General features: G+C 45.6%; 1 protein-coding gene across 2 annotated transcripts in view; it reads left to right on the top strand.

Moving 5' to 3' along the window:
• LOC134068495 (receptor-type tyrosine-protein phosphatase S-like) overlaps positions 1–24,013 on the top strand; it is a 79,129-nt gene that overhangs the window by 37,169 nt on the left and 17,947 nt on the right. Inside the window, exons 8-16 of one of the 2 annotated variants that reach the window (XM_062524155.1) lie at positions 8,263–8,532; positions 10,371–10,952; positions 11,147–11,280; positions 11,651–11,795; positions 18,549–18,857; positions 20,065–20,258; positions 21,145–21,171; positions 21,683–21,800; positions 23,120–23,767. In XM_062524155.1, the coding sequence (XP_062380139.1) occupies positions 8,263–8,532; positions 10,371–10,952; positions 11,147–11,280; positions 11,651–11,795; positions 18,549–18,857; positions 20,065–20,258; positions 21,145–21,171; positions 21,683–21,800; positions 23,120–23,767 (2,427 nt within the window). The remainder of the gene's footprint in view (positions 1–8,262; positions 8,533–10,370; positions 10,953–11,146; positions 11,281–11,650; positions 11,796–18,548; positions 18,858–20,064; positions 20,259–21,144; positions 21,172–21,682; positions 21,801–23,119; positions 23,768–24,013) is intronic. The other variant, XM_062524147.1, reaches the window with a different exon arrangement.

Raw genomic sequence — 24,013 nt, 5'->3', positions numbered from 1 at the left:
ACACTGTACGCGCGCAAGAGCGACTTCATAGTTTGATGAAAGCGCTCAAGAGAGCCCTGTGACTGAGCGTGATAAGCTGTAGACGTGAGATGCTTAATATGCAATTGCTTCAAAACCTCGGTAAAAATGCGAGAAGTAAAATTTGAGCCTTTATCACTTTGCACAAATCTAGGAATTCCAAAAATCGACACAAACTGAGACAGGGCTCTAAGTACAGATTTAGTCGAAATAGTGCGCAACGGATATGCAAAGGGGTAACGAGTATTCAAACACATGATGGAAAATATGTAATTGCTACCATTTTTCGATCGAGGAAGAGGGCCTACACAATCAATAACCAGGTGCTCAAATGGTTCTCCAATAGCAGGAATTGGATGCAATGGAACAGGCTTAAGCTTTTGATTAGGTTTACTCATCACTTGACATGTGTGACACGTTTTGATGTAAGCAGACACATCCCTTTTAACACGAGGCCAAAAGAAATGTCTGAGAATGCGATCATAGGTTTTCCTCACGCCACCATGGCCACAGTAATCATGGGCCACCTGCAAAATTGAGTTACGATGTTTTGTTGGCACCACCACCTGAATTATAGGCTCCCCCACAAACTCATCCCACTGTGGCACCCATTTACGATACAAAACTCCGTCATCAGTGAAATATCCACGGGCTGCTCTCAGTGCGTCTGTAGCAGAAAGTGCATTAGCAATTAACTCAGCCAGCAACGGATCCTCAGACTGCTCCTCGCCCAACTCCTTGGCTGACAAGGGAAAAGGCAAAGAGGACAAATCAGGCACACACAACACAGACTTTGAGCTCTCCCTCTGATCACCAGCGTTCGATGCGCACTCGTTGGTATGAGACATGGACCGTGTAACCACACAGACCGCATTCGAAGAGTCCTCTTCACTTGGAAACCTACACTGGGGAACAGAAACGACAGGTGAAGGAGTGTCAGCCCATACCCTTTCCCCCGCAATTGCATTGCCCAAAATCATGTGAACTCCATCCACAGGCAGCGCTGGACGAACACCCAAAACCACTTCTCCCTGCACGAAATCAGACTGAATGTTAAGTTTGTGCAGAGGAACAGACACTGTGCTCATTCCAATGCCACGAATAAGCACATTATCTCCAGTGTAAGAATGTTCAGAAAAAGGCAACACAGACTGCAAAATAAAAGAATCCACTGCTCCCGTGTCGCGCAAGATTCTCACTGGAACATCATCATGACCCAACAAAGAAACACGGCCATCTGTAGTGAAAGGCAGATAGGACATTAAACAATCTGCAGCCAAATCAGTTATTATATCAGCAGTCTCCCCTTCAGGCCTAATGGACAACGATGATACTAAAACAGTCGGTCTAGCCTGCCCTTGATTATACTGCCTTGTTTTACTATTAAGCACAGGACAATCAACTTTCCAATGCCCAATCTCACGGCAGTAATTGCAAACCAGGTCTGTCTCGCGTTTTCGTGGTGGCATGGGAGATTTAGGCGACACTCTATAAGCTCCCTGCCCTGTATTCTGCACACTACCAAAGCTACGAAAACTAGTTTTATGAATCAACACAAATTCATCGGCCAGCGCAGCGGCTTCCTCTGGCGTTTTAACCTTATGCTCCGAGATATATGTTGCAACGCGCTCTGGAACAGAAGATTTAAACTGTTCCACAAGCATTAAATTCGTAAAATCATCCATCGACTTAACATCACTTGCTGAACACCAGCGACTAAAATGCTTCCGCAAATCTCTAGCAAACTCCAAATGCGTCTGCTCAGCTAGTTTAACACCTGTGCGAAATCTCTGGCGATATGCTTCTGGAACAAGTTCATAAGCCCGCAACACAGCAGATTTCACTTTATCATAACTTTTCGAATCATCGGCAGACAGAGACGAATACGCCTCCTGGGCTTTACCTGTTAAGACGCACTGCAAAAGCAAACACTGATCAACAATTGCCCAATTCCTTGCATCTGCAACACGTTCAAACAACGAAAAGAAAGTATCTGGATCCTGTTCATTAAACTTCGGCATCCATCGCAAATTTCGCCCGACATCCATTAACCCTTCAGAATTTATCTTACCATCTTTTAACAGATTCAACTTTAGAAACTCCAAATCTAATTTGGCTTTCTCCAATTCAATTCGACTCTTTTCTGAAATGTGCTTCATTTTCTCCTGCTCGAGCTGCAGCTCTAACAATTCTTTCTGTTGCTGAAAGGACAACCCACTACCAGCTCCCAGCACCTCAGCGACAGGTGCTGCACTAACAGGCTGCTGCAGCGCTGCAGAAGAAGCCGAGGCTGCAGGAACAATAGGTCTCTCCTCCAAAATTCCTTGTGCAATCAAAGCAATTCTTAATGCATTTCTAACAGTCTCTTTATGCTTGCGATCTGCATCCGAAATGGGAATCTTATAGTGGGCAGCAATTTGCAACAATGTTTCCTTCTTGCAGCTTTCTAAATTTTCCTGCGTCGGAGACTGAGAAAAAATGTCAATATCCATATTAGAGCAGTATACTTACAAACATGCACGCACACAAACAAAAAAAAATGATCCCCCCAGCTAACTAAACACCCCAAGGCCCTAATTACACTCAACCCTAGTCTTCATGCGGTTACCAGCGAGGGGTATTTACGCACTAATTCCAGCGGAGCGCAGGGCGCGACTGGCAATCAGCAACGACCCACAACTCCGCGGAGGTGCTCCCGAGCAGAGCTACTACTCACGTTCACCACAACACTACAATGAAAAAAAAAACACTGCGTCTCAAAGGAAACACAGTGCTTCACCTAACAGGGAGAATCACTTTAAACTTGTGCAGTGCCTACTTACCAACCGCTCCAACGATGGACCACAAAGCGCTCCAGAAAGACCGATGTCCTCCAACAAATATTACTCATTCTAAGAGCCATCAAACTAAGCACATTTTCCAACTAATTACCTCCAGTAACCGCAAGTAGACGAGCCCCCATGTTACGTTTGGCTCAGAACGTAACAAACTAAGGAGGACACGGACACGGAATTGCCAAAATAATTAAAGAATTTACTTAAAGAGAAGGAAAACTATGTACAATGGGTTAGTCAGTAAGTCAGTTGTGTTAAGCAGTGCCGGCATGCAATGTTAGTGTAACGCAACATGAGTGCAAGAAAAGAAATCAAACACAGGATAAACTCATAATGAAGAACAAAGGCAAAGACGGCAGACGTAGGGAGCCACCAGCCGTTAGTAGCCCCGCGCGCCATCTTTTCGAAGTCCGGCTTTTTAAGAGGCAGCAAATCAGGTGCGGCCTTCAACAGCGCCGAAGCCACGCCTATGAGCGCTCGCAGGAGCAGCGGCAGTGCTCAGGATCGTTACAGTCCTACATCGACCTCCCAACAGGCTCTCTCTTCACTAGTTTCCCAAGGAAAAGGGGTTCTACTCCTAAAAAATGTTTCTCCACAAAAACCACGTTACAGAATCCATAAATGGTATTTGAATGTGGAGGAGCTGGTAGTGGTCTGTGGGGGTGGACGGGGCTGGCCCACGAGCCCCAGCGCAGGGCTGCGGTAGGCGGCGGCGGCGGCTGGCCGCGTGGGAGCCCTGCGCGCCAGATGAGGTAAGCGGGGAGTGAAAACTGAGAGATTGTGGCAGGTGAAATCCTTGAGGTGGCCTTTTTTACTCTCTCTGTCTTTCCCCTATTTTTTCTCTCCTCCTCATGTCATTGTGTTCTGCATCAACCCCCTTACATTCCCAAGAGCTGCGAGAAGGTTGGTGTGTTTTTTCGTTTCTTTTTTTACTTCCTTTAAAAAAAAAATAAAAAAAAAAACTCAAACGACATTCAGTTCCAGACAGTTTTAAAAAAAATATGAGAGCTAGATTTATTCAATTTAAATAGATTATGATTCTTAGTTTATTATTTTTTAAAATAGATCATTTCTTGGAGGGTAATGTAGAACAATAACAGGGCTTGGTTAGGGTGTTTACGTTTTGCATTGTGGGGTCTTTTCTTGTTTGCAAAAAAACCTTGGAATTGCTTCCTCCTTTGAAGGCTTCTGTGCACGTGTTGTCATGGAAACCCAGTAATTGGAAATTAAGGACATTTCTGCATGATGGGAGAATGTAACGATGCTTGCATGCCTGAACAGGACCCTTGTTTGGATGGCTCCATGTGTTTCTAATGAACTGTGCTCGTTGTCCCTCCTTCCATTTCCGCTGTGTGTTGTTGTGTGAGTGTACATGTCCGTGTGTGTTTGTCGTGTTTTGTGCACTGTAATTGCTTATTGTGGATGTGGGACTTGTGTTTGTGTGTATGCTCTCAGTGTCCAAAGGATTCATTCCTTAGCCAGTGCTAAATAGATCTATGGTGCTTTTCATTTTTCTCCAATTTTCCAAGCTATTGATTTGAATGCAATCAATGGCAGTGAATGACTATCTTTCACCTCTGTCGTGTAACCATTCCAGCGCCCAATGTTTTACCTTATTAGAACTGGGGCTCATTTTATTCCTATTAACAATCACTACTTATAGATTATCTTTAGCTTACAATATGTTAACCAAAACTATCTATGTTTTAGATTCAATACTATCCAGATGTTTTCGACAACAACAGGTCAAATTAGATTACATATCATTAGGTTAGATTACACATGCCACTGGAACTGTTCCAAAGAGACATGGCAGAACTAGTTTGGTGGTTGTTTGGGAAAGGATACTCCATTAAAAAATGAGTTCATTTTTACCCTTGTGTGTTACGAAATGAGATTAGCATCAATGCTGCATGGATGAAAGTATCGCAATCAATGGGGATTAGCCTGATGTTGGATGAAGTATAGTCTTAATCCAGTGCACTCCAAATCCCCTCCCGTGATACTCGGTAGACTGATCATCGTGCAACCTTCCCTTCATCACAACCCCCTCCCCAACTCCCCAAATAGCATCTTCAAGTTTGTTTATCAGGAAACATCCGTGTGTTTACCCTGTAACGTAATTAATGTGAGCGAATGCAATGTGAATGTGTAGTCTTGATTTGGCCTCTCGCCTGTGGCATGTGCTTGCATGGTCCGTTGTATGCTGCATGTGGAAGAAATGCAAAGATGGAGAATAAGAATATATAATTGGGCTTCATCCTATTATCTTTGCTTAGATTTCAGTGCTTGTCGCAGTATAGTGTCATTTAAAGTAGGAGCAGTGACTAATTCACTAACGGTGGTGCAATTCTAGTTGTTCCCCTTTTGTTTTTTTTCCAGTGACTTTTTAGTGAGGGAGGGAAACAGCACCGAGTTCTGATGCCACAGTGTCCTCTGACATTTTAAAAAGGTCTTATTTGATGTGTGAATCACTCGCCGCGCTTGCACATTGCCACGCGCTATCACTGTAGCATCTCGTCTGAAGTGCTCTGGAACTGTGGCCATCAAAGAAATGGCCGGGCCCCGGCTGTCCATTGTTTTTATAGCAGTGTTTGTTCAATAGAGCCCTTTATTGCTGTCTTACACATGGAGGGAAATGAACCCCGGGCCACTGGTGCCACTGTTCTAGAGCCTGAGCGGTTTTAAGGGGCTCGGTTTGAGCACTCCCAGCTGGGTGGACAATGACTGGTGGATTAATGCGCTATTAATTTCACTGGGGTGTCGGAGCAGCCAGGGTTCGACAGTGACAAATCCATCTGGGCAGGAACAGCTGGGGCCATGATTTAGGTCTGGCCTCGCAACAAAGAGATGCTATCAGTTTAGGCTTTTTACCAGCGCCCAAAGTGACATCTGTGACAGAGTGTTGCCTTTGTCATCCATTAGAATGGTGTTTTAAATCTATAACCAAACAGCAACATCCTACATCAAATCACTGAGATAATTGCGTCAGTTGGTGGAGATCTATCCTAGTCACATGGGTTACTATCCCCATGGTTCTCTATGGAAATGTACCAGTGCTAGTCTTTTTATCATTTGGTGTTTGCTTAAAGACGTGGCAAGTAGAATTCTCGTTTGGTGCAATATTTTTTTGGAAAAGTGTAAAAAAGATGGCATGCCCTGATTGTTGCATGTGGATGATGTCTATTAACCCAGTCTTTATTTGTCATTATACTCACACAGGCATGTGATCATTAGCAGTCAGCTTTGTTAAGTCTCTGTTTAGATGTTAATCTCCAGCTGAGGCTTTCATGTGCTAACATGTATGTGTCCAATTCTGGGTATCTGCTGGCAAATAACAAGTTTTACAATTTTAACAAATGTGTAATGTTGGTTGAAGGTTGTTATCAAAAGTATGCCTTTTTATTCACTGAAAAAAGCTGTGCTTCCAAGAAACAAAATTGCCCCTTCATAATCTGTTATGTTTCTGTGATTGGGTTTGAATTTTTGCTAATCTTTGCTAAATCACTAATGCTAAGGAGCGAGGCCAAATCTTTTCTGGAAAAGACGGTCTCTAGAGGAACTCAGTGACAGTGACAGAGTTCTGAGTTAAAAGCTCTTGAAAATATGTATTTAGAATGAGAGAGATTATAACAGGAAACAAATGCCTGGAATAAACAGCAGTGTTAAATATCTGAGTGTGAGGCATTGATCATGAATGCAGTCTTGCATAAAGTAGCCTACTCTGCCAGTGGTAGCTGTACACAGGTTTTTGCGATAGGGGATATCCTCTTATCCCAAGTCAGGGAGTGTCTACCCAGAGCCATATAGCAGAGACCATCTGAGCCACCGGATCAAAGACATGACTGTCAGAAGAACTGGCTCTGTGCTCTCCAGTCCCTCCTCTTAAACACTCGGAGCCTGAAATAGACCTTGTCGTTTCTCACACAGTCCCTGCTCGTATGGAACTCCACGCAGCCTAAGAGAGCGAGCGCTCGGCAGAGACTGTGCTCTCAACTACAAAGTCATATTTCAAGCTCTGTCCTTGCACATGAGTGAGCAGATGTGCTGACAGCCAGTCTTTTTTGACTGAGTCCCAGTCCCTGTCCCCCCCCCTCTCCCCTTTCTCTGTGTCTTGTCGGGTTGGTGGTTCACGTCTCTCCCTCCGTTATGCCATTATGTCTGTCCTCAGCATTCCTCTGCACACTACACCATGCTCAGGTCTCTCTTCTCCTCTTTCTCTCTATCCCTCTTTCTCTTTCTCCCAGTAGCTCCTCCTTTATTAGTCACTCAGAGTTTTCTCAACTGATGCCATTAAACACACACCTCCGTCCCTTCTGTCTCACACCCCTCTTCATGTCTCCCCTCCTCATCACATGACACCCTTTACCCTGGTGTGTGTAGGATCCACCGCACTCACCAACAGAAGGGATTTACACATTCAATATGTTTTTATTATTATTATTATTATTATTATTATTATTATTATTATTAGCAGCGTTATTGCAATCTCTCCCAGAGTGCATTGCAGCAGCCTCCGCCTCACAACACTAGCCCCATTTTCTCTGAATGTGGCTTGCTTCAGCGAGACCTGAAGCCCATGGCAGCCCCACATACCTGTCCTTCTGTATCCCAGACCATCCTGTTCCTTTTTCTCTCTCGCTCACACACACACACACACACACTACTTCCTCGGTTGTCCAGGCATGCAAGCGACTCATGACTCATGCGAGATATGCACCATTTCTCCTCCCCGTTTCGAGCTGAGATATCTGAACACTCAAACACTCTCTCCAGCAGAGCTGCAGCCTCCCGCTGCCTGAAGTCTCTGAGATCGATAGCTGCACCTATTGATTGGAACCATGTCAGATCTTGAAAAGGCTTCATCTGGTTGATTCTGCCCCTTAAGGCACAAAAATCTAATTTAAGTTTCTCATTGTACCGGCAAGCAGCAAGGTGCTGGCAGGGTGCAGCCGCAGGTTTTAGTGCCACGCCTGGAATCTTTATATGCTATAAAGGCCGTATGCAGATCTGAGAAAATGTCTCTGTTTGTCCCGCCATTATGGTCTTCGTGTTCCTTTGTACTGGGAGCTCATTACGGCTAAAGTAGCCGCCTGACGCCTGCGAGCGATGTCTCCTGCTGTCCTCTCGACGCGCCAGACTGCTTTTTGGTCTTATCCCTTCATCTGAGGCCAGCAGTAATCGGAAATGAGAAACTTGAGTTGGATTTCTGTGTGATTCTTGACAGTTGAAGTGATAGTCATCCAGAACAGCAAAGAAAGTACATTCTGAAATGGTAGTCCAGAGACAGCACTTGTTCATATCCCAGTAGATCTGATTGCTCTAGCTGTGCCATGTGTGTGTACGTGAAGCCTGTGTTTATTCCACACTCTTGTTACCTCTGTGTTTGTCGATCTCTCCCATCCTCCAGTTCGACGTGTGGCCCCGCGCTTCACCATCCCCCCCACGAGTCACGAGATCATGCCCGGGGGCAGCGTCAACATCACGTGCGTGGCAGTGGGCTCGCCCATGCCCTACGTCAAGTGGATGCTCAACACCGAGGACCTGACCCCGGAGGACTCCATGCCCGTGGGTCGCAACGTCCTCGAGCTGGAGAGCGTGCGCGAGTCGGCCAACTACACCTGCGTGGCCATCAGCAGCCTGGGCATCATCGAGTCCGTGGCACAGGTCATCGTCAAATGTAAGCTTCTCGTCCGCTCAATGGTGTTTTTTGCCCCCAACGCCACCTTCCAGGCAGCACAGCCTAAAAGGCACTACCTTTACCCTATTCCTAACCCTAACCCCCTCAACCCTCATCCTACCCCTAAACTGAGGGGAGTAGTGCCTTGAAGGCAGCGCTGCCTGGAAGGCACCATTGAGGGCAAATAATACCAAAGACCCTTCTCGTCCGCTGCCGTTTCATCTGCTGGAGCAGTGTGAATGTGACAGTCCCCATGGAGACCTGTGCCAGGGTACTGCACGGCTTAGTTGTTCTGGGCTGGAACACCGGCAGACATTTCGCAATGTGGTCTTGCCAACCAAATATCCCCCAAATCAAAAACGGCATTAAGCTAATTAATCTAGAAATTAGAATCGACCGATATCTGTAATGTGCAGTAATGTGGATTCAGAACCTTTTGCTGGCTTTCCAGAGTGTTCAGACAATAACAGACAATATTCAGACAGTGTTAATTATAACACTGTTTACCAATTACCTCCATGTGTACCTTGCTTAATTCATGCTCATCCCGTCCTGTGGGGCATCTGCGCGTATTGGCTTCACAGGCGCCATTAATGAGGCCTCAGGACACGTGGAACACTCCAGCAGCTAAAATTAACTGCACTGCAGTGTCTAGCCTGGTGTTTGGATGTCTCATAGCCCCCCAACTCCACACACACACACACACACACACCCCCACCCCCGACACCTCAACCGGCCCCAGGGCTGCCACAGCTACCCAAGACACAAGCTGGTATTACAGTGCTGGGCCTCATTGTTGAGTGTTCAGATGATTATACTTGAATAAGAATGGCTAAATGGTCCAGACAACCTCCCTCTAATGAAAGGGAGAGAAACCCATCATCATCAAAACTGCGTAGTGCAAAAATAACTAGATTCAGTATCCTCAAATTCCTAGAGCAAGAATTGCATCAGGTTATTAGGCTTGTTTTTTTTTTTTTGACATGATGGTAATTAACTGCTCCTGCTATGCCCTTTACACCAGACACGGATAAAAATATCCACATCGCTTTGATTCCCCAGCAAAAATGACCAATGCCCAATGTTAACAAGGAGTTATCTACCTGTAACATTTGCAATATCAATCTGTGCCTCTGGAATGAATTTTGATTAGGTAGTTAGTTATCCTGGGGAAAACCATGGGCGTGTTCTTGACTAAATGGACTATTTTGGTTCCTCAGTGGGGCCATTTGCCTATTTCTAATCCAACTACCATCTGAAGCCGCAGACAGTAATTAATGTAGTAAGTCAGAGATGCCCCAGGAACATCCTTCCAGACACTCGTGTTGTATATTATCCTCAGTACGGTCCCAGACTATTGGACTCTGTGGACACTGGGCAGAGCTTTACTGGTCTATGAACTCTCTTTGTGTGTTAAATCTTCAGAGTTGTCATATCATTATTATTACCATTCTTCTTTGATCAGATAATACAGCGGTGCTTAAATAGTTCACAAATCAATGCATTTTAGGGATTGCAATATGCCTTAAGAAAAGTCATAAAATAAGACCATAAAAATAGTCTTTATAACGGAAATGCTCCTGAAGGCACATTGTGTTTTACATTGACGCTGTAGCACCACCTTGGTCTGCATATTTTTTTCCCTGTGTCATCCGTTATTCCTTACATAATTAATAAACTCAAGGTCGATTGATGATGTATGGGTGCTCATGTTTGGTCTTTGGCAGACTCTAGCTCTTGAAAATAACAAATGATGTGTGTCTTCACCTGGCACCCTGCTATTTAATAACGCCGCTCCCTCGCTGTCAGTCACTCTGTCCTGCTTTGCGCCCTCACAGCGTTGCCCAAGGCTCCGGGGACGCCCGTTGTTACCGAGACAACCGCCACCAGCATCACCATCACCTGGGACTCGGGGAATCCTGACCCGGTCTCCTATTACATCATCCAGTACCGTGCCAAGAGCCCCGACAGCAAGTTCGAGACGGTGGACGGCATCACCACCACGCGCTACAGCATCGGCGGCCTCTACCCCAACACCGAGTACGAGTTCCGCGTGTCGGCCTTCAACAGCATCGGCCAGGGCCCCCCCAGCAGCAAAGTGGAGGCGCGCACGGCCGAACAGGCCCCCGCCAGCCCGCCGCGCAACGTCCACGCCCGCATCATCTCCTCCAACACCATGATGGTGCGCTGGGAGGAGCCGGAGGAGCCCAACGGTCAGATCAAGGGCTACCGCGTCTACTACACCATGGACGACAAGAAGCCCATGATCACGTGGCACATCCAGAACGTGCAGGACAGCGTCATCACCACCATCCAGAGCCTGGTGGCCTCCGAGACGTACACCATCTGTGTGCTGGCCTTCACCTCGGTCGGAGACGGACCCCCCTCTGATCCCATTCATGTTAAAGTCCTGCCAGGAGGTAAGGAGAGCACACGCGGTCAAGCAGCGTCCGGTAATTACTAGCTTGTACTAATTAACGGGCGATGACACAAACAATTTAGCATCCTTTCATTGTTGGAGCTGCAGGGTACCGCCTGGTGTGTTTATATAGCTAAAGCTGAAGGCACGTTACTGTGGCACCACCGACAGTACAGTGTACCTGTTCTGCTTCAGTTCCAGGGCAACCAGGCAAGTTTCAGGTGGGCAGAGTGACCGACACGACCATAGAGCTCACCTGGGAGCCGGCCTACTCCAAAGAGAGCATCCTGAGCTACGAGCTACAGTTTAAATCCAAGTTTGGGAATCAGGTGAGTCCTCACTGTGTCTGTGACTCCACAGGCCTGTACTGAGCACATAGATAAACACACAAAAGGTGCCTAGTAGACCCAAAATAAAGCATCTGTAGCTCTAGTTGTCTATCTCTAATCTATATTCCTATTAGTCTCCCTGCAGTATATTTAAAAATAAGTCCCTTAGTCTATATTGTATCTAAATATAGAAACTGTAGAACCATTAAAGGTAAAAACAACTCGGTAATGAACAAAGGACATAATGACTGAATAAACGATCTAGGTCTAAGTGTTTTTTACTTTGTACCTATTTTATGGCCCATCTTAGGGCAAGCTTCCCTTTGTGAGCCATAACAGAGATTAAGCATCTTTTGCTTCCACCTTTTAGGAGAAGAGGACCTTTGGGCCCCGATCCTCCTATATAATGGAAAATCTGCGAGCCAACACCGAGTACTCCTTCTCCCTGGCTGCTAAATCCAAGCAGGGCATCGGCGCCTTCACCAACGAGATCACCCAGCGGACCGCACAAGCCAGTATGTGTCCTCTGCTCTGTCCAACAGAGCCGCCATTGATCCGCCCCCAGCACCCTTAAATGGCTCCACTTGTGCTCATCCACTTCCATTAGTCACCATTGATCTTTAACTATTGGTGGGCAAGTTGGAGGTAGACTTTATGGGGTTTCTGCCATAAACTCCCCAACAACGTCTAGCTCCCGTACTTTTTTAGTTTGGGCTCGTTACAATAACGACAGAGGGAAGGAGAGAAGACGAGATGGAGCCATTTGAGGGTCACGGGCAAAGAGATAGTGCCTTCTGGTGCGTCTGGTGTGTGGGCTGTTCTGATCCATCACCTTCCCTTCCCTTGATGTCACCCACCTGATGTGTTCTGCTGTGAGAGTGACAGTGTGTGCTGTCTGTGTGGAAGCGTGCATCACTTCAACCAGGACAAGTCCACTGCTCACAAAATGGCTGACACACTGTAAACCCAAGTATATTTCCAGTTTATCTTTTGTTATTATTTCAAAACATTTTTACGTTTTCTTGACTTGAATTTTACATATTTTCACACAGTTATCTTTTCACCTCTACTTACTCTACTAATACTAAATTAATTAGTATTAATTCAATAACTAAGCTTAACCTACTAACTTCAACTTTAACTTCATAAATGTAATGGTACGCAACTTAAATCTAGAAAACGTGAATGGATACCTACTCCTAATAAATTCTCATAAAATATAGACAGCCTCCGTTGAAGTTGTTTATTCAGAAAGTAAAAAAACAATAACCTTATTTACATTAATGCTTTATTAATTAAACATTTATAAAACATACTGTATAAAACACGATATTTCAATCACCAGTGATGATAAAGCTGAATGCATCTAAAAATCTTTATCTACATTGTAAAAAGGAAAAGTCAGGGCTATTCAATTTATCAAACCACATTATGTTACAATTACTTAAAGCCAGCAATCTATTTTTCTAATTGAATCGTGTAAGGTAAGCGTATATTCTGGGGGGAAAGGAAAGAGGGTTTGCCACAGTTACTAAATAACAAATCATGAAATTAAACAAACTCACATTTTTCTTTCAAACACAATTTTATTGTGTTTTACTGACATATTTTGGCACAGCAATGAATTTATCCAGCAGAATCATGCTGATTCAGTAAGCACATGAGCACATACGTACAGTATGCCTTGGTGTCATTTTATTGTGTTCCCATGAGCCTTTGCAAGAACACTAAGATAATCAGGCAGCTAACAGTGTTGGCAAAAGTTTTCACATGAGTTGTCTGAAAGAGGATTATGTTTAGAAACTAGTAGAATTTGGAGCGAAGTTGTATCTCATGATATGCTTTGAGAGGCACCATGCTTTGTTCCCACCATGAGTGCGTTAGGTATTGAGCATCCACAAATTATCAGTGGCTTCATAGTGTATGTTTTTAGCTTCAACGAATGCTTCTGAATGCTCATCAAATTCAGAATGTTTCATTTTAAGACTTCATCTTGAAGAATTAAACATTCAAGTTACCTGCCTTTTACAATGAAGTTGCAATACTAAGTACATCTCAATGTCTACTCTCAGTACAGTAGCCTATATGCCACCTGTAGAGCGCAATCACATCGAAATGACATGAATATTTCATGTAGGCCTAAGCCTAATCAATTGCATTGGATTTACTTGATCAAGTTGGGTTATCATAGCATGAATCAATTTTGTAAGTCAAGTCAAGTCAAGTCAAGTTTATAGCACATTTCATACACAGAGCTCATTCAATGTGCTTTACATAAACAAAAACCAAACAGTAATTATAGCAGATAAAAGCATAGATGGGCAAAGAGTAATAGTAATAATAATTTAATAATAATAATAATGATAATAAAAAGATCATAATGGAAAATAAAAAGAAAGCATAAATCAAGATAAAATCAATAAAGAATAATTAACATAAAAGACTCCAGGTGGAATAATTAAAAGACAGTTAGCAGAAAGCATCTGAGAACAATTTGGTCTTAAGTCTAGATTTAACAGTTGGGGCCTTTTTAAACCGAATTCATGTGCATTTCATTAATGTTCATTCAAGTAAATCCAGCGATTTATATTTTTTCTTTGTAGGTTACTCCGGGGAGTATTTCTCCCTCACTGAGCATAGCTTATGCCTCAACAGCCGAATGACGTGATATCAATGTATATATATATAACATGATTATGACATACTGACACAGCCTTTTCAAAGGTACTCACGATCATCATCAGTACTTGAAACCTCTAATAAACAACAATCAGAATTTTTAAATAATTGACAAACTAATAACTCCGTCATCCTAAACATTGCATACTTATAACTTTGAACTGTTAACCTTCAATCAAGCAGAAGACCTTAGTATTTTTTCTTTTTTTTTTCAAAATAGCATTTTGTTAGTCTGACAGCAGACCAAACAAGCACAATTTCCAATTAAATAAAAAAAAAAATGTGTTTACAGGCATTTGTAAACATCTGTGTAGTGTAACTATCAGGACACTGTTGCCACTTCTATAGCGTGCTCTTCCTTTAGACCAGAAATGTATGGAGAAACCTTTATGTTATCACAACAACCATTCTGCACAGGTGCATTCAAGTTTAACCCAGTAGGGATTGTGTCAGTGGTTTACCTCCGTCAAAACACATGATTATTATTAACACTCAGATCAAGCCGAACACCAATATAAATGTGTCAGCCAACCTTGAAGACTGTTGGGGTTTACAGTGCAGGATGCAGACCCATCTCAAAGTGTGTGTGTGTGTGTGTGTGCGTGTGTGTGTGTGTTTGCTCATCCATGTGGCCATCCTCCACCTTCGTGCCCCCTCATGTCCATGCTTTGTGTGTGAATTGTAACTGTGTGTGACGCTGTTGGTGCAAGCTGTGTGTTTTCAACAGATGTCTAATCATCACAAACACGCCTCAAACAGACTGGATGTGTTTTTCTTTATCTTAGACACCCTGCTCTTCACAGACACTTTCCTCCCTTACACAGAGTTTTTTTTTTTCGTTGTTGTTGTTGTTTGTTCACTCAAGTCCAGCAAGTCCACTCAAGTCCAGTGCAGCTTCCATCACCTACATTTTCTATCTGAGTTGACTTTTCATTTTCAATCTGGGATCAGTGAAATGGTCAGTGCAGCATAGTGTCCAGCCCAGGATGTCAGCTGTGTTGGAGACTGACTCTAGGGCCTGTTTGGGTGTGTGAGCAGTCGTGTACGGGATAAACCTTTGATACACCAAATTTAAAAGGTGTTAGAGGCAGCGATTCCGAGGTAAGTGAGGCTCGCCCTGAGACTGAGGGGACAATTACCCTGATAGCCGAGACCTCAGCTGGAATGAGGTCTCAGCTCACACACACACACACACACACGCCGACTCACAGACACACACACACACGACACACACCAACACACAGACACCGACACACACAGACACCGACACACACACACACCGACACACACACACACACACACACTAAGACCACACCTCAAGGCTATTTCTTTTTTTTTGAAGACACAGACACAGACACATAGTGTGGGAGGGATCAGTCTGTAGCGGTCTCATATCCACGCTTTTCTTTTGAAAAGATTGAAACAAACACTCTTCAAAACTCCATTCTGTAGACCTCAGTATTATCCATTTGTCTGATATAATTGTTTTGAAAGTTAAAGCTATTGCTTTTGACCGAATGTCTCAAAGAAAAGTGGGTCGCTATGCTGACTGATTCTCTCTTCTTCTGGTGTTGGAACCACAGTTCCCACAGTGGCTTGCAATTCACTGCATGTGAATACTAAAAATGCCCAGGCATGCATGCTCCCTTTGAGTGTGTGCGTTTGTGTGCAAGTGTGTGTGTGTGTGTGTGTGTGTGTGTGTGCGTGCGTGCGTGTGCACGCGTCTCGTGTCATGGATTGCTTGATTGATACTCGCAGATTGATGGCCTCTTGGGTGATGCTACAGAATGCAGACTAATAGCCCCGTGTGAGTGCCCTGACAGAGATCTGCGGGGCCTCTCCTCCTCCTACCAGGCCGACGGAGAGCAGAGAACAATGCAGATACACTTGGGTGGCAGACAGATTGAACAGGAATGGCCTCTGATAAGAATGCCATTTTACTGTGCAGAATTCATTTCAGGCACTTACGATGCCTTTGTCATATATTGTGATTGCAGCCTAAAGCTATTGGAGTTTTATCTTCACAGCTGAAGGTGCAGGCACTCAAAAAGCCTTGTTGTCATCTCGGTTGCCTCCAAGCCCCCCCCCCCCCCCCTGTTGCAGCCATTCACCAATAGTATTGTATTCTCCATAATTTTCTCAAAACATTATAAAATACAATATGGCCTATTTTTCATGGTGAACACAAAGGTGATACGCTGTGCCTCAGAGCCGGGATTATAATCAGGGGCATTTAGGAAATCCAGAGAACTGTTAGACAGCATTGCTGCGAGCAGCTAAATCATACACCATGGAGTGGATCCCTTCTCTTTTCTCTTTGATGTAAGCTGCTTAACAGTTTAGTGTTAATGCCCTAAGTGTCCAAGTTAACTTTGGGAATTTGGAGTAGCACTTCTTTTTAGTTTGCCCTACATATGAGTTCTTTATCTTCATAAGCTTCATATTTGAAACTCAGAGACATCACGCACACGCTGGCGCACGCGTGGACAGTGTAAATATGTGGACGTGGACGGATGTCACTGTCCTTGTCGCACCAGAGCTCCTTTGACCCATCCCATAATGTAATGGCCTTGGAGCATCTTCTGAATAAACTCTCAGTTCCTTCGCTATAGCCTCAGCGAGCGCTTTAATTCAGACGCTGACAAAGGCCGTGATTGTCCAGGGCGGTGGGCTCTCCGGGTCCACTCAGGGCCAGTGTAGTGGAGCCACGCTCGCTCCGCAAGCCCCCTCCTGCGCCGCCCCACATCTTCTCGAGCCGCGGCCAATCCCGGCGAGAGTGACAGAGGCAGAGATTGCGCTCTAGGAGCGGGCAATTACGCACTGTCATTACTTAAGTGTGACTTGTCGTCTTTGATAATTGAATTATTTCGGCGTCAGATTTAATTATCGTGTTACATGTTTTTGCGTGTGCAGCCACTGAAGGGAAAGGCAGTGGCCGGGGTGTAATGCACGAGCCCGGGCTGCACAGTCACATGCTGTTATCAGTCACATTGATTATTACGAGCGCCCGATTCAGACAGCCTATTATTTTTAATAAGTCACACCATCTTCTCTGGTTGGATGCCTGCGAGCGCTTGGGCCAGTCGACACTGCTTGCACACTTTTGCTCTCAATCAGTTGTCCAAAGCTTCAAATGAGTTGCCATGGCCTGATCATAATTTTATTTGAACTGCATTTTACGCCATTCAATGCGTAATTCACATGAGAGAGGACAGGGTTTAGAGTCGGTGTGTGTGTGTGTGTGTGCGTGTGTGTGCGGGTGTGTATGTTATGTGTGTGTGTGTGTGTGTGTGTGTGTGTGTGTGTGCGGGTGTGTACGTTATGTGTGTGCCTTTATGTGTGGCAAGAAAGTCTTTTATCAGAGGGACTAAAAGGTAAGGATGTATCATAACCATATGTTCATATATGTCTGCAATATATATTTTGCATCCTCAAAGCATTTATTCTCGACTTTCAATTCCATTTCATTTCCCTTGATGTTCCCCATTTCATTTGGTTTGATGCATTTAGTAGTTTGTCATTCTAAACTCTGCTCATATTTTACCGACGCATTCAAGTGCTTGGAACCAGTTGTCAGTATAATGTTTTCAGCTGCTGCCATTATAATAGTGTAAAGGCAGCAGTAATTCTCAATGTGTGGAATTCAATTCTGCTCAGTTGTTGTGAGTTACAATGGCTGTTCTGAATCCTGGCCTCCAAAAGCTGAAATTATTTCTCAGTCGTGACGATCTCAATTGTAGCACCACAATTACGGTATCAGGCTTTAAACATTATTTACAGTGACCCTGGGGCTGGCAAAGGCCCACCTCTACAAGACCTAGAAGTTGTATGTAATTTCTAAAGTAAGAAGTTCTGCCATAAATATGCCTTTTCCCCTGGTGACATCTGGTCATTTGAAGAGGAAATTGGCCTTTACTAATGCAGGCACTCCGGAAGCTTCCAGTCGGCTCAGGTTTCTCCGGCAGGCTGTGCTGGAGGCCTTATCTTAACTCGGGCCCTAAATCCATCAATCACTCGGTGTGCTGCAGTGGGATCGCCTGGACACCCTGCAATCTATTCCACGGGCTCTGTGTTGTGATTATGCAGGCTGTTTGGGAGCTTTAGCTCCCCCCCCCCTCCTGTCAATACGGCATCATGACCTGTCAGTTGCAGACAGAGGGGATACCTTGATGATAGACTGGTACTATTGATCACCATTATGACAAGTCCATGCATCACCATCTATCACTAGTGTCCCAGCTTTTGCATTGCTGATTCATTTCTTATCCTTTTGTGTTGTTGTCTCTTGGGTTACTCTTTGCCGTTTGGGTTACTTCTTTTGTATTCACCTTAATCCAGCACTTGCTGGCGTTTGTCGGATTTTGCTCGTGTTAAATGTGTGCTTCGTTTGATTTAGCATCTCTCACCCCAGACACATGCACCTCTGCCACCTTTTATTTGTTTTTCTGTCTTTCACCCTCTTGTTCCTCCTGCGTTCTTTCTACGCCTTCCTTTCCCCCTACCTTCCTCTCTTTCCTTCTATCTTTCTTTCCTTCTTTCTCGATTCCCTTTCTCTCTGTCCCTTCCACCTTCCGCCCCGAAACACTCAGAGCCCTCATCCCCCCCTCGTGGGGTGGAATGCTCTCCCATTGGCTCCTCGTCCTTACGGGTAAGTTGGCGCGCTCCCCCGGAAGAGGGGCGCAGCGTGGACCTGGAGGGGTACGAGATCCTCTACCGGCCGCTGGCCAGCGGGCAGGAGCCCGAGCCCCAGAGGACCCAGCGCGTGGGGCCGGACGCTCTGCAGGCCCGGCTGGGCGGCCTGCGCAAGTGGACGCGCTACCGCGTTTCGGTGGCCGCCTTCACGTCGGAGGGCTCGGGTCCGCAGACCTCGCCGCTGGAGTGCCAAACGGACGAGGATGGTACGATCAGGCCCTGATTTACGACCTCATTGAACTGTTAAATGCCTCTCTGCATCGATTTCTTCATAAGGAGTACATTTAGGGATTACATTAGCAGAGCAAAGACAATTGTAAGTAATGTGGTAATAACAATAGCTTAGATTGAAAAAATACAATGAAAGGAAAAGATGAACAAAAGCAGAGGTCTTTCCGGGTCAGAAATAATGATAGAAAGCCAGACTTAAATGGGAGCTTGGGACAATGTGTATCCAGCAATCAATGGCACAATGAAGTGAGTGACCTAAGGAAATAATGTAAGCCACCCCCCCCCCCTCTCAGAGAACTCTCAGTCTTTATGGCCTTGTTCGTCCAATCAGAACTTACTGACTAAAGAGCCATAAGGAAGCAAATTGATCATTTAGTTTTAGCCAGGAAACCGTAAAACCCAATCCGCATCAGACTGTGTAGATTCTCTTTTGTCTGCTCACAGTCCTTGTAGCCCTAAGTGAAGAGAATTCATGTGAATTGTAAGGTGTTGATAGCCAAGAGACACAACAAAACCAAATTCCTTTTGCCTGATAGAACATTCAGACTTGGATCTGAAAGCATATGGTTTCATCATTTATATAACAGGTGGTGAATATTAGGTGAGAATGAATAATTGCTTTCTCAACCTGGGGGGGTTTTATCATGTATTTCCTGTGGCTTATCTATCTGTGGCCACATTGTGAGCTGAATGCTTGAGAGAGATGTATTATCTTAAAATTGAAGTGAATTATTTCCTGTGCTGCACTACAGGTCCACAGGGACCTCACAAAAAAAAGATGTTGCTAATGTAGTCGGGGGAAATGTATCAGATAGGTAGGAAATGGTTTTCCATAAAGAGTTTCTTGTAGAAACGGTGGTCAAACACTGATGGAATAATTAAAGCTGTTCAATCCCTCCCACATGCATATGAAAGGACCGCGGTATTTGCCAGACTTGCCTCTCATTTCAGCCCGAGCGTTTTCTCACTTTTGTCAGTGGGGAACTATTTTTTAGCGCCTCCCTTATTGTCAGCTTTGTACCCTTTTATATTTCCTCGACGAGCCCAAATTGGACTAGACTACTAAATTATTTAACATTCGGCACACTAAAATGTCACAAATGTGCAGTGGGCTGCAGCGGGAAGGGTGTGTAGAAGCCGCTGGTGTCTGTCTGAACGCCGTCATGCCCCTGTCTCTCGCAGTGCCTGGGGCGCCCCCTAGACAAGTGGAGGTGCAAACGTTGAACGCAACCGCCATCCGGGTCAGGTGGCGCTCGGTGGTACCCGAGAGGCAAAACGGGCAGATCCGGGGTTACCAGGTCCACTACGCCCGCGAGCAGGAGGGGGAGTCACGCAGTCTGCCACGCATCAGAGACATCGTTCTGGACGACTCCCAGGTGAGGGCCTGAAAACTACACCTCCCACATCATTTCGACATTTCAGGCAGCCAGAGGAAATTCTGAGGGTCAACGCTGAATTAAGATTTATTGAGACTACATTAAAATGAGCTAAGTAGTAAATAATGGCCAATGATGCATTTGCGAACTGTTGTACATAAAGCATGAGGGGTCCATGGCTCTGCCCAAGCTGCCTTGCCATCTAGAAATCTGTCCGTGCCCATGATCATAAAATACTGAGACCAAGAATCTGTTATCTAGTTGATAGACATTTAACATTTCACTGTTGTCATGTCTACAGTAGTGCCATAAGTAATAGCTAAATACTGTATATGTAGTGGAGCAGAGACCATAACTGACATTGACTCAACAGATAAAAACAAGCAAGCTCGAAGAATTCACACTAAATCTAAGATCTCTCAGATATGTCCTAGTCCTGTAACTGAGGTTTATTCTGGTGAATTGCTATTTCTTTGGCTGCAGCTGCAGGGGTTGGATCAGGATGAGTCTTTTTAAATTATGTGGGCTAGATGTAATTGGAAAGTAATCATCAAGAAAGAAGGCATCTAAATGAATGCAAAACAAATTAGCATATTTCAAGAGGTTGGCAGGACTAAATTCAGACATTATGGACACATATTATAGCACAATTAAAAAAAAGTTTGGTGGAAGTTTGTATCTTAGTGCCTTGAACAAGGTTATCAATTTTTGTTCGTCCACATTTGCAGTTTCTCAGGAAATTTCTTGTTTGTTTCATCTCTCACCCTTGCTTGCCTCTTCCACCCACTCTCCCTCTGTTCCTGACTCATCCTCCTCTCTCTCTCTCTCTCTCTCTCTCCTTCTCTCCCTCGCTCTCCCTCTCCGCGTTCCTGTTTGTGGGGTGTAGTGGGAAACGGATGATTCTGCTGAATATGTGAGTACAGAAATCTGCGCCCAACACATTGCTGTTGCATAAACCTGGTTATAAAAGCCTGCTGTTCTTCTGTGAGCTCGTGCTGTCCCTTTCAGCAATGTGCCACTTCACATCGTGTCACGGTAGATACCATCATGAGCAAGCATTTTTCACTACACACTCCAAACAAACGGAACTTCATTAAAGCCTGACAGAGGGGATCACACAGCGCTAAATGCACTGGCTACTGTTAACACAGCTCTGGAGATGGAACACAAACATGGAGGGAGGGAGGGGGACGGGTGGGGAAAGAGAGAGGCAGGGAGAGATTCTAAAGAGGCATTTATCTTTTCAAAACGTGTCGGGAAAATACGGAGGATAGATATGTCAGTCTCATTTCTCCTTCTGGTCTCTTTTAATGTGGAGGAGTAGAATGCAGTGCAGTGCAGTGCATACTGGGAAGTTAATCTCTTTCTCTTTATCTCTCTCTCGCTCTCTCTCACTCTCTCTCTCTCTCTCTTTGTGTTGGCAGGAAATGTTTATCGGAGGTCTGCTGCCCGACACCTCATACTCCATCACCGTGGCAGCGTACACCACTAAGGGGGACGGTGCACGCAGTATGCCACAGATGGTCCAGACCAAAGCCACATGTATGTACACGGCCATGCCTGCGCCAACAGGCCTCTGATTCATCCCTCAAGCCCACCTCACAGAGCCTGAGAACAGGGCGGGGAGAGGAAAGCAGGGGAGGAGAGGAGGGGAGGAGGAGAGGAGGGGAGGGGAGGAGAGGGGAGAGGGGAGGAAGAGTGGAGAGGAGAGAGGGGAGAGGAGAGGGGTAGATGTGTGATTGGGCTTTTTGAGTTTGTTTTTTTTCTTTGCTGCTATCAGAAGTCTCAAAGTGCTCCCACTTGAAAAGAGATGTGCGGCTTCCCTGAGTGTTTGTGGTTTTGCTAGTAGCTGTGTGGCGAGAGGCGCGGCGCTGTAAACGCAGTGAGAAATGCTTAATGATGCCGTGTGTGCGAGAGCGCGCTTATCCATTTACTGTCAATTAGGTTGATTTCAATTTGAACTATAGCTGCAGCAGTCTGTTAGTGGACTCAGTGCTTTATCTTTCAATAGCTGTTTGCCAACAAAAAGAGGAGCTCCTCAGGGCTCTTTGTGAGTGTGTAATTACATTTATTGTCTATGCCAGAACATGTACTGTAGCTTTGTTCTGCTCAGTTGTCTCTATCATTGAGTTTGAGCTCTTCTCCATGGAGAGATATGGAATAGATTTTGTTATGCATCCTTATCTGGTTAAATCTCGCCACATTGCAAAAACTGCCAATCTAATAAAATCTAACCAAGTTTTATTAACCCTGTGCCAAGATCAAAACATCTAGTCGGTATTGTTTTCACTATAAAATGGACGTACCTAGCGCTTTCTTGTAAAATCATTTGATTTAATTTCAGAAAATGTTTACTTGTTCTCAACCTGAAAACAAGTAAATTTGTCAGCCAGTGCGTTAAGCAAATTTGTCCTAAAAATGAGCTAATTTGTCTGTCAGTGCTTTGAGTACTTTTTCTTGACAAGACTCCATTAAACAAAAGTCCTCTTAAATGAAGTCCAAATTATCTTTCAAGAGAGCGCTAGGTAAGTCTATTCATACCGAAAACAATAGCAAATAGATTTTTTGATCTATTTTTTGATGAGATTAATAACACTGATTTTATTTTTTGCAGTGCAGATATTGCCCAGTACAATCACACACACACACACACACACACAGACACGCAGACACACAGACACACAACCACCCCCCACACACACACAAACACACACACACACACACACACTTTGTACTTTCAGATTTTGTTCTGTTTAATGAAGTTTAATTCCAAGAAACTTATCTCATTTCGGCATTTTATTTTTTTCCCCTGTGTGTGTGTGTATGTGTGTGTGTGTGTGTGTGTGTGTGTGTGTGTGCAGTTCCAGAGCCCCCCGTGCTGTCTCTGAGTGTGGAGCAGCAGACGTCCATCTCTGTGCGGTGGCAGCCCCAGCCTCCCGCTGGCTCCGGCCCGGCCCCCACCTCCACCTCCACCTCCACCACGCCCCCCTCCCCCTCCACCTCTGTGCTGGGCTTCCGGCTGCGCTACGGCCTGAAGAACGACACGCAGGACCTGCCAGAAGCGCTGGACCTCCCCGGCCAGCAGAGGCAGTACACGCTGACCGGCACCCTCCCGGGGACCACCTACGTCTTCGCCCTGGCTGCCAGGGGGCACTCGGGCTACGGCAAGGAGGCCCTGCAGGAGATCACTGTGCCCGAGTACCCGCCCACGGCATACCCGCTCCTGGCGCGGGTCATCAACGCCACCTGCTGCACCCTGCAGATCTACTGGAAGCCCCCCGAGCCGGCCGACTGCAACGGCGTGCTCAGCAGCTACACGCTGGCGTACGGCGAGGCCAACGGCAGCCTCCCGCCGCGCCTGCTGTCGGTGCCGGCCGCCGAGACGGCGTACACGGTCATCGGCCTGAACCCCGACACTGACTACCACGTGAGAATTCGGGCGCACACTAAAGCGGGGCCCGGGCCCTTCGGCCCCCAGGCCCTGTACCGCACGGTGGCCTTCGACACAGGTAGGCTTCCGGCCACGCCTGCCGTGCTGCACGGGATTGGGGATGTGGAAGCCCAAGAGTCACCACCCGTCCCGACCCGACCCGACCCAAACCCCCCTTCCTCCGGTCACGGTCACGCTCACCTCCACCTGTACCCCCCTCCTTCCTGAATCCACCTGCATCCCCACCAGCACCTCACACTCAGGGATGCTGCAGATGGAGCACTTACATAGGGGGACGGGAGCAAAGACAATGGCACACACAACA

This window comes from Sardina pilchardus, chromosome 2 (assembly GCF_963854185.1).
Source record: "Sardina pilchardus chromosome 2, fSarPil1.1, whole genome shotgun sequence".
NCBI lineage: Eukaryota > Metazoa > Chordata > Actinopteri > Clupeiformes > Clupeidae > Sardina > Sardina pilchardus.
The sequence above is the reverse complement of the archived record's forward strand: the minus strand, read 5'-3'. Positions and strand labels throughout refer to the sequence as shown.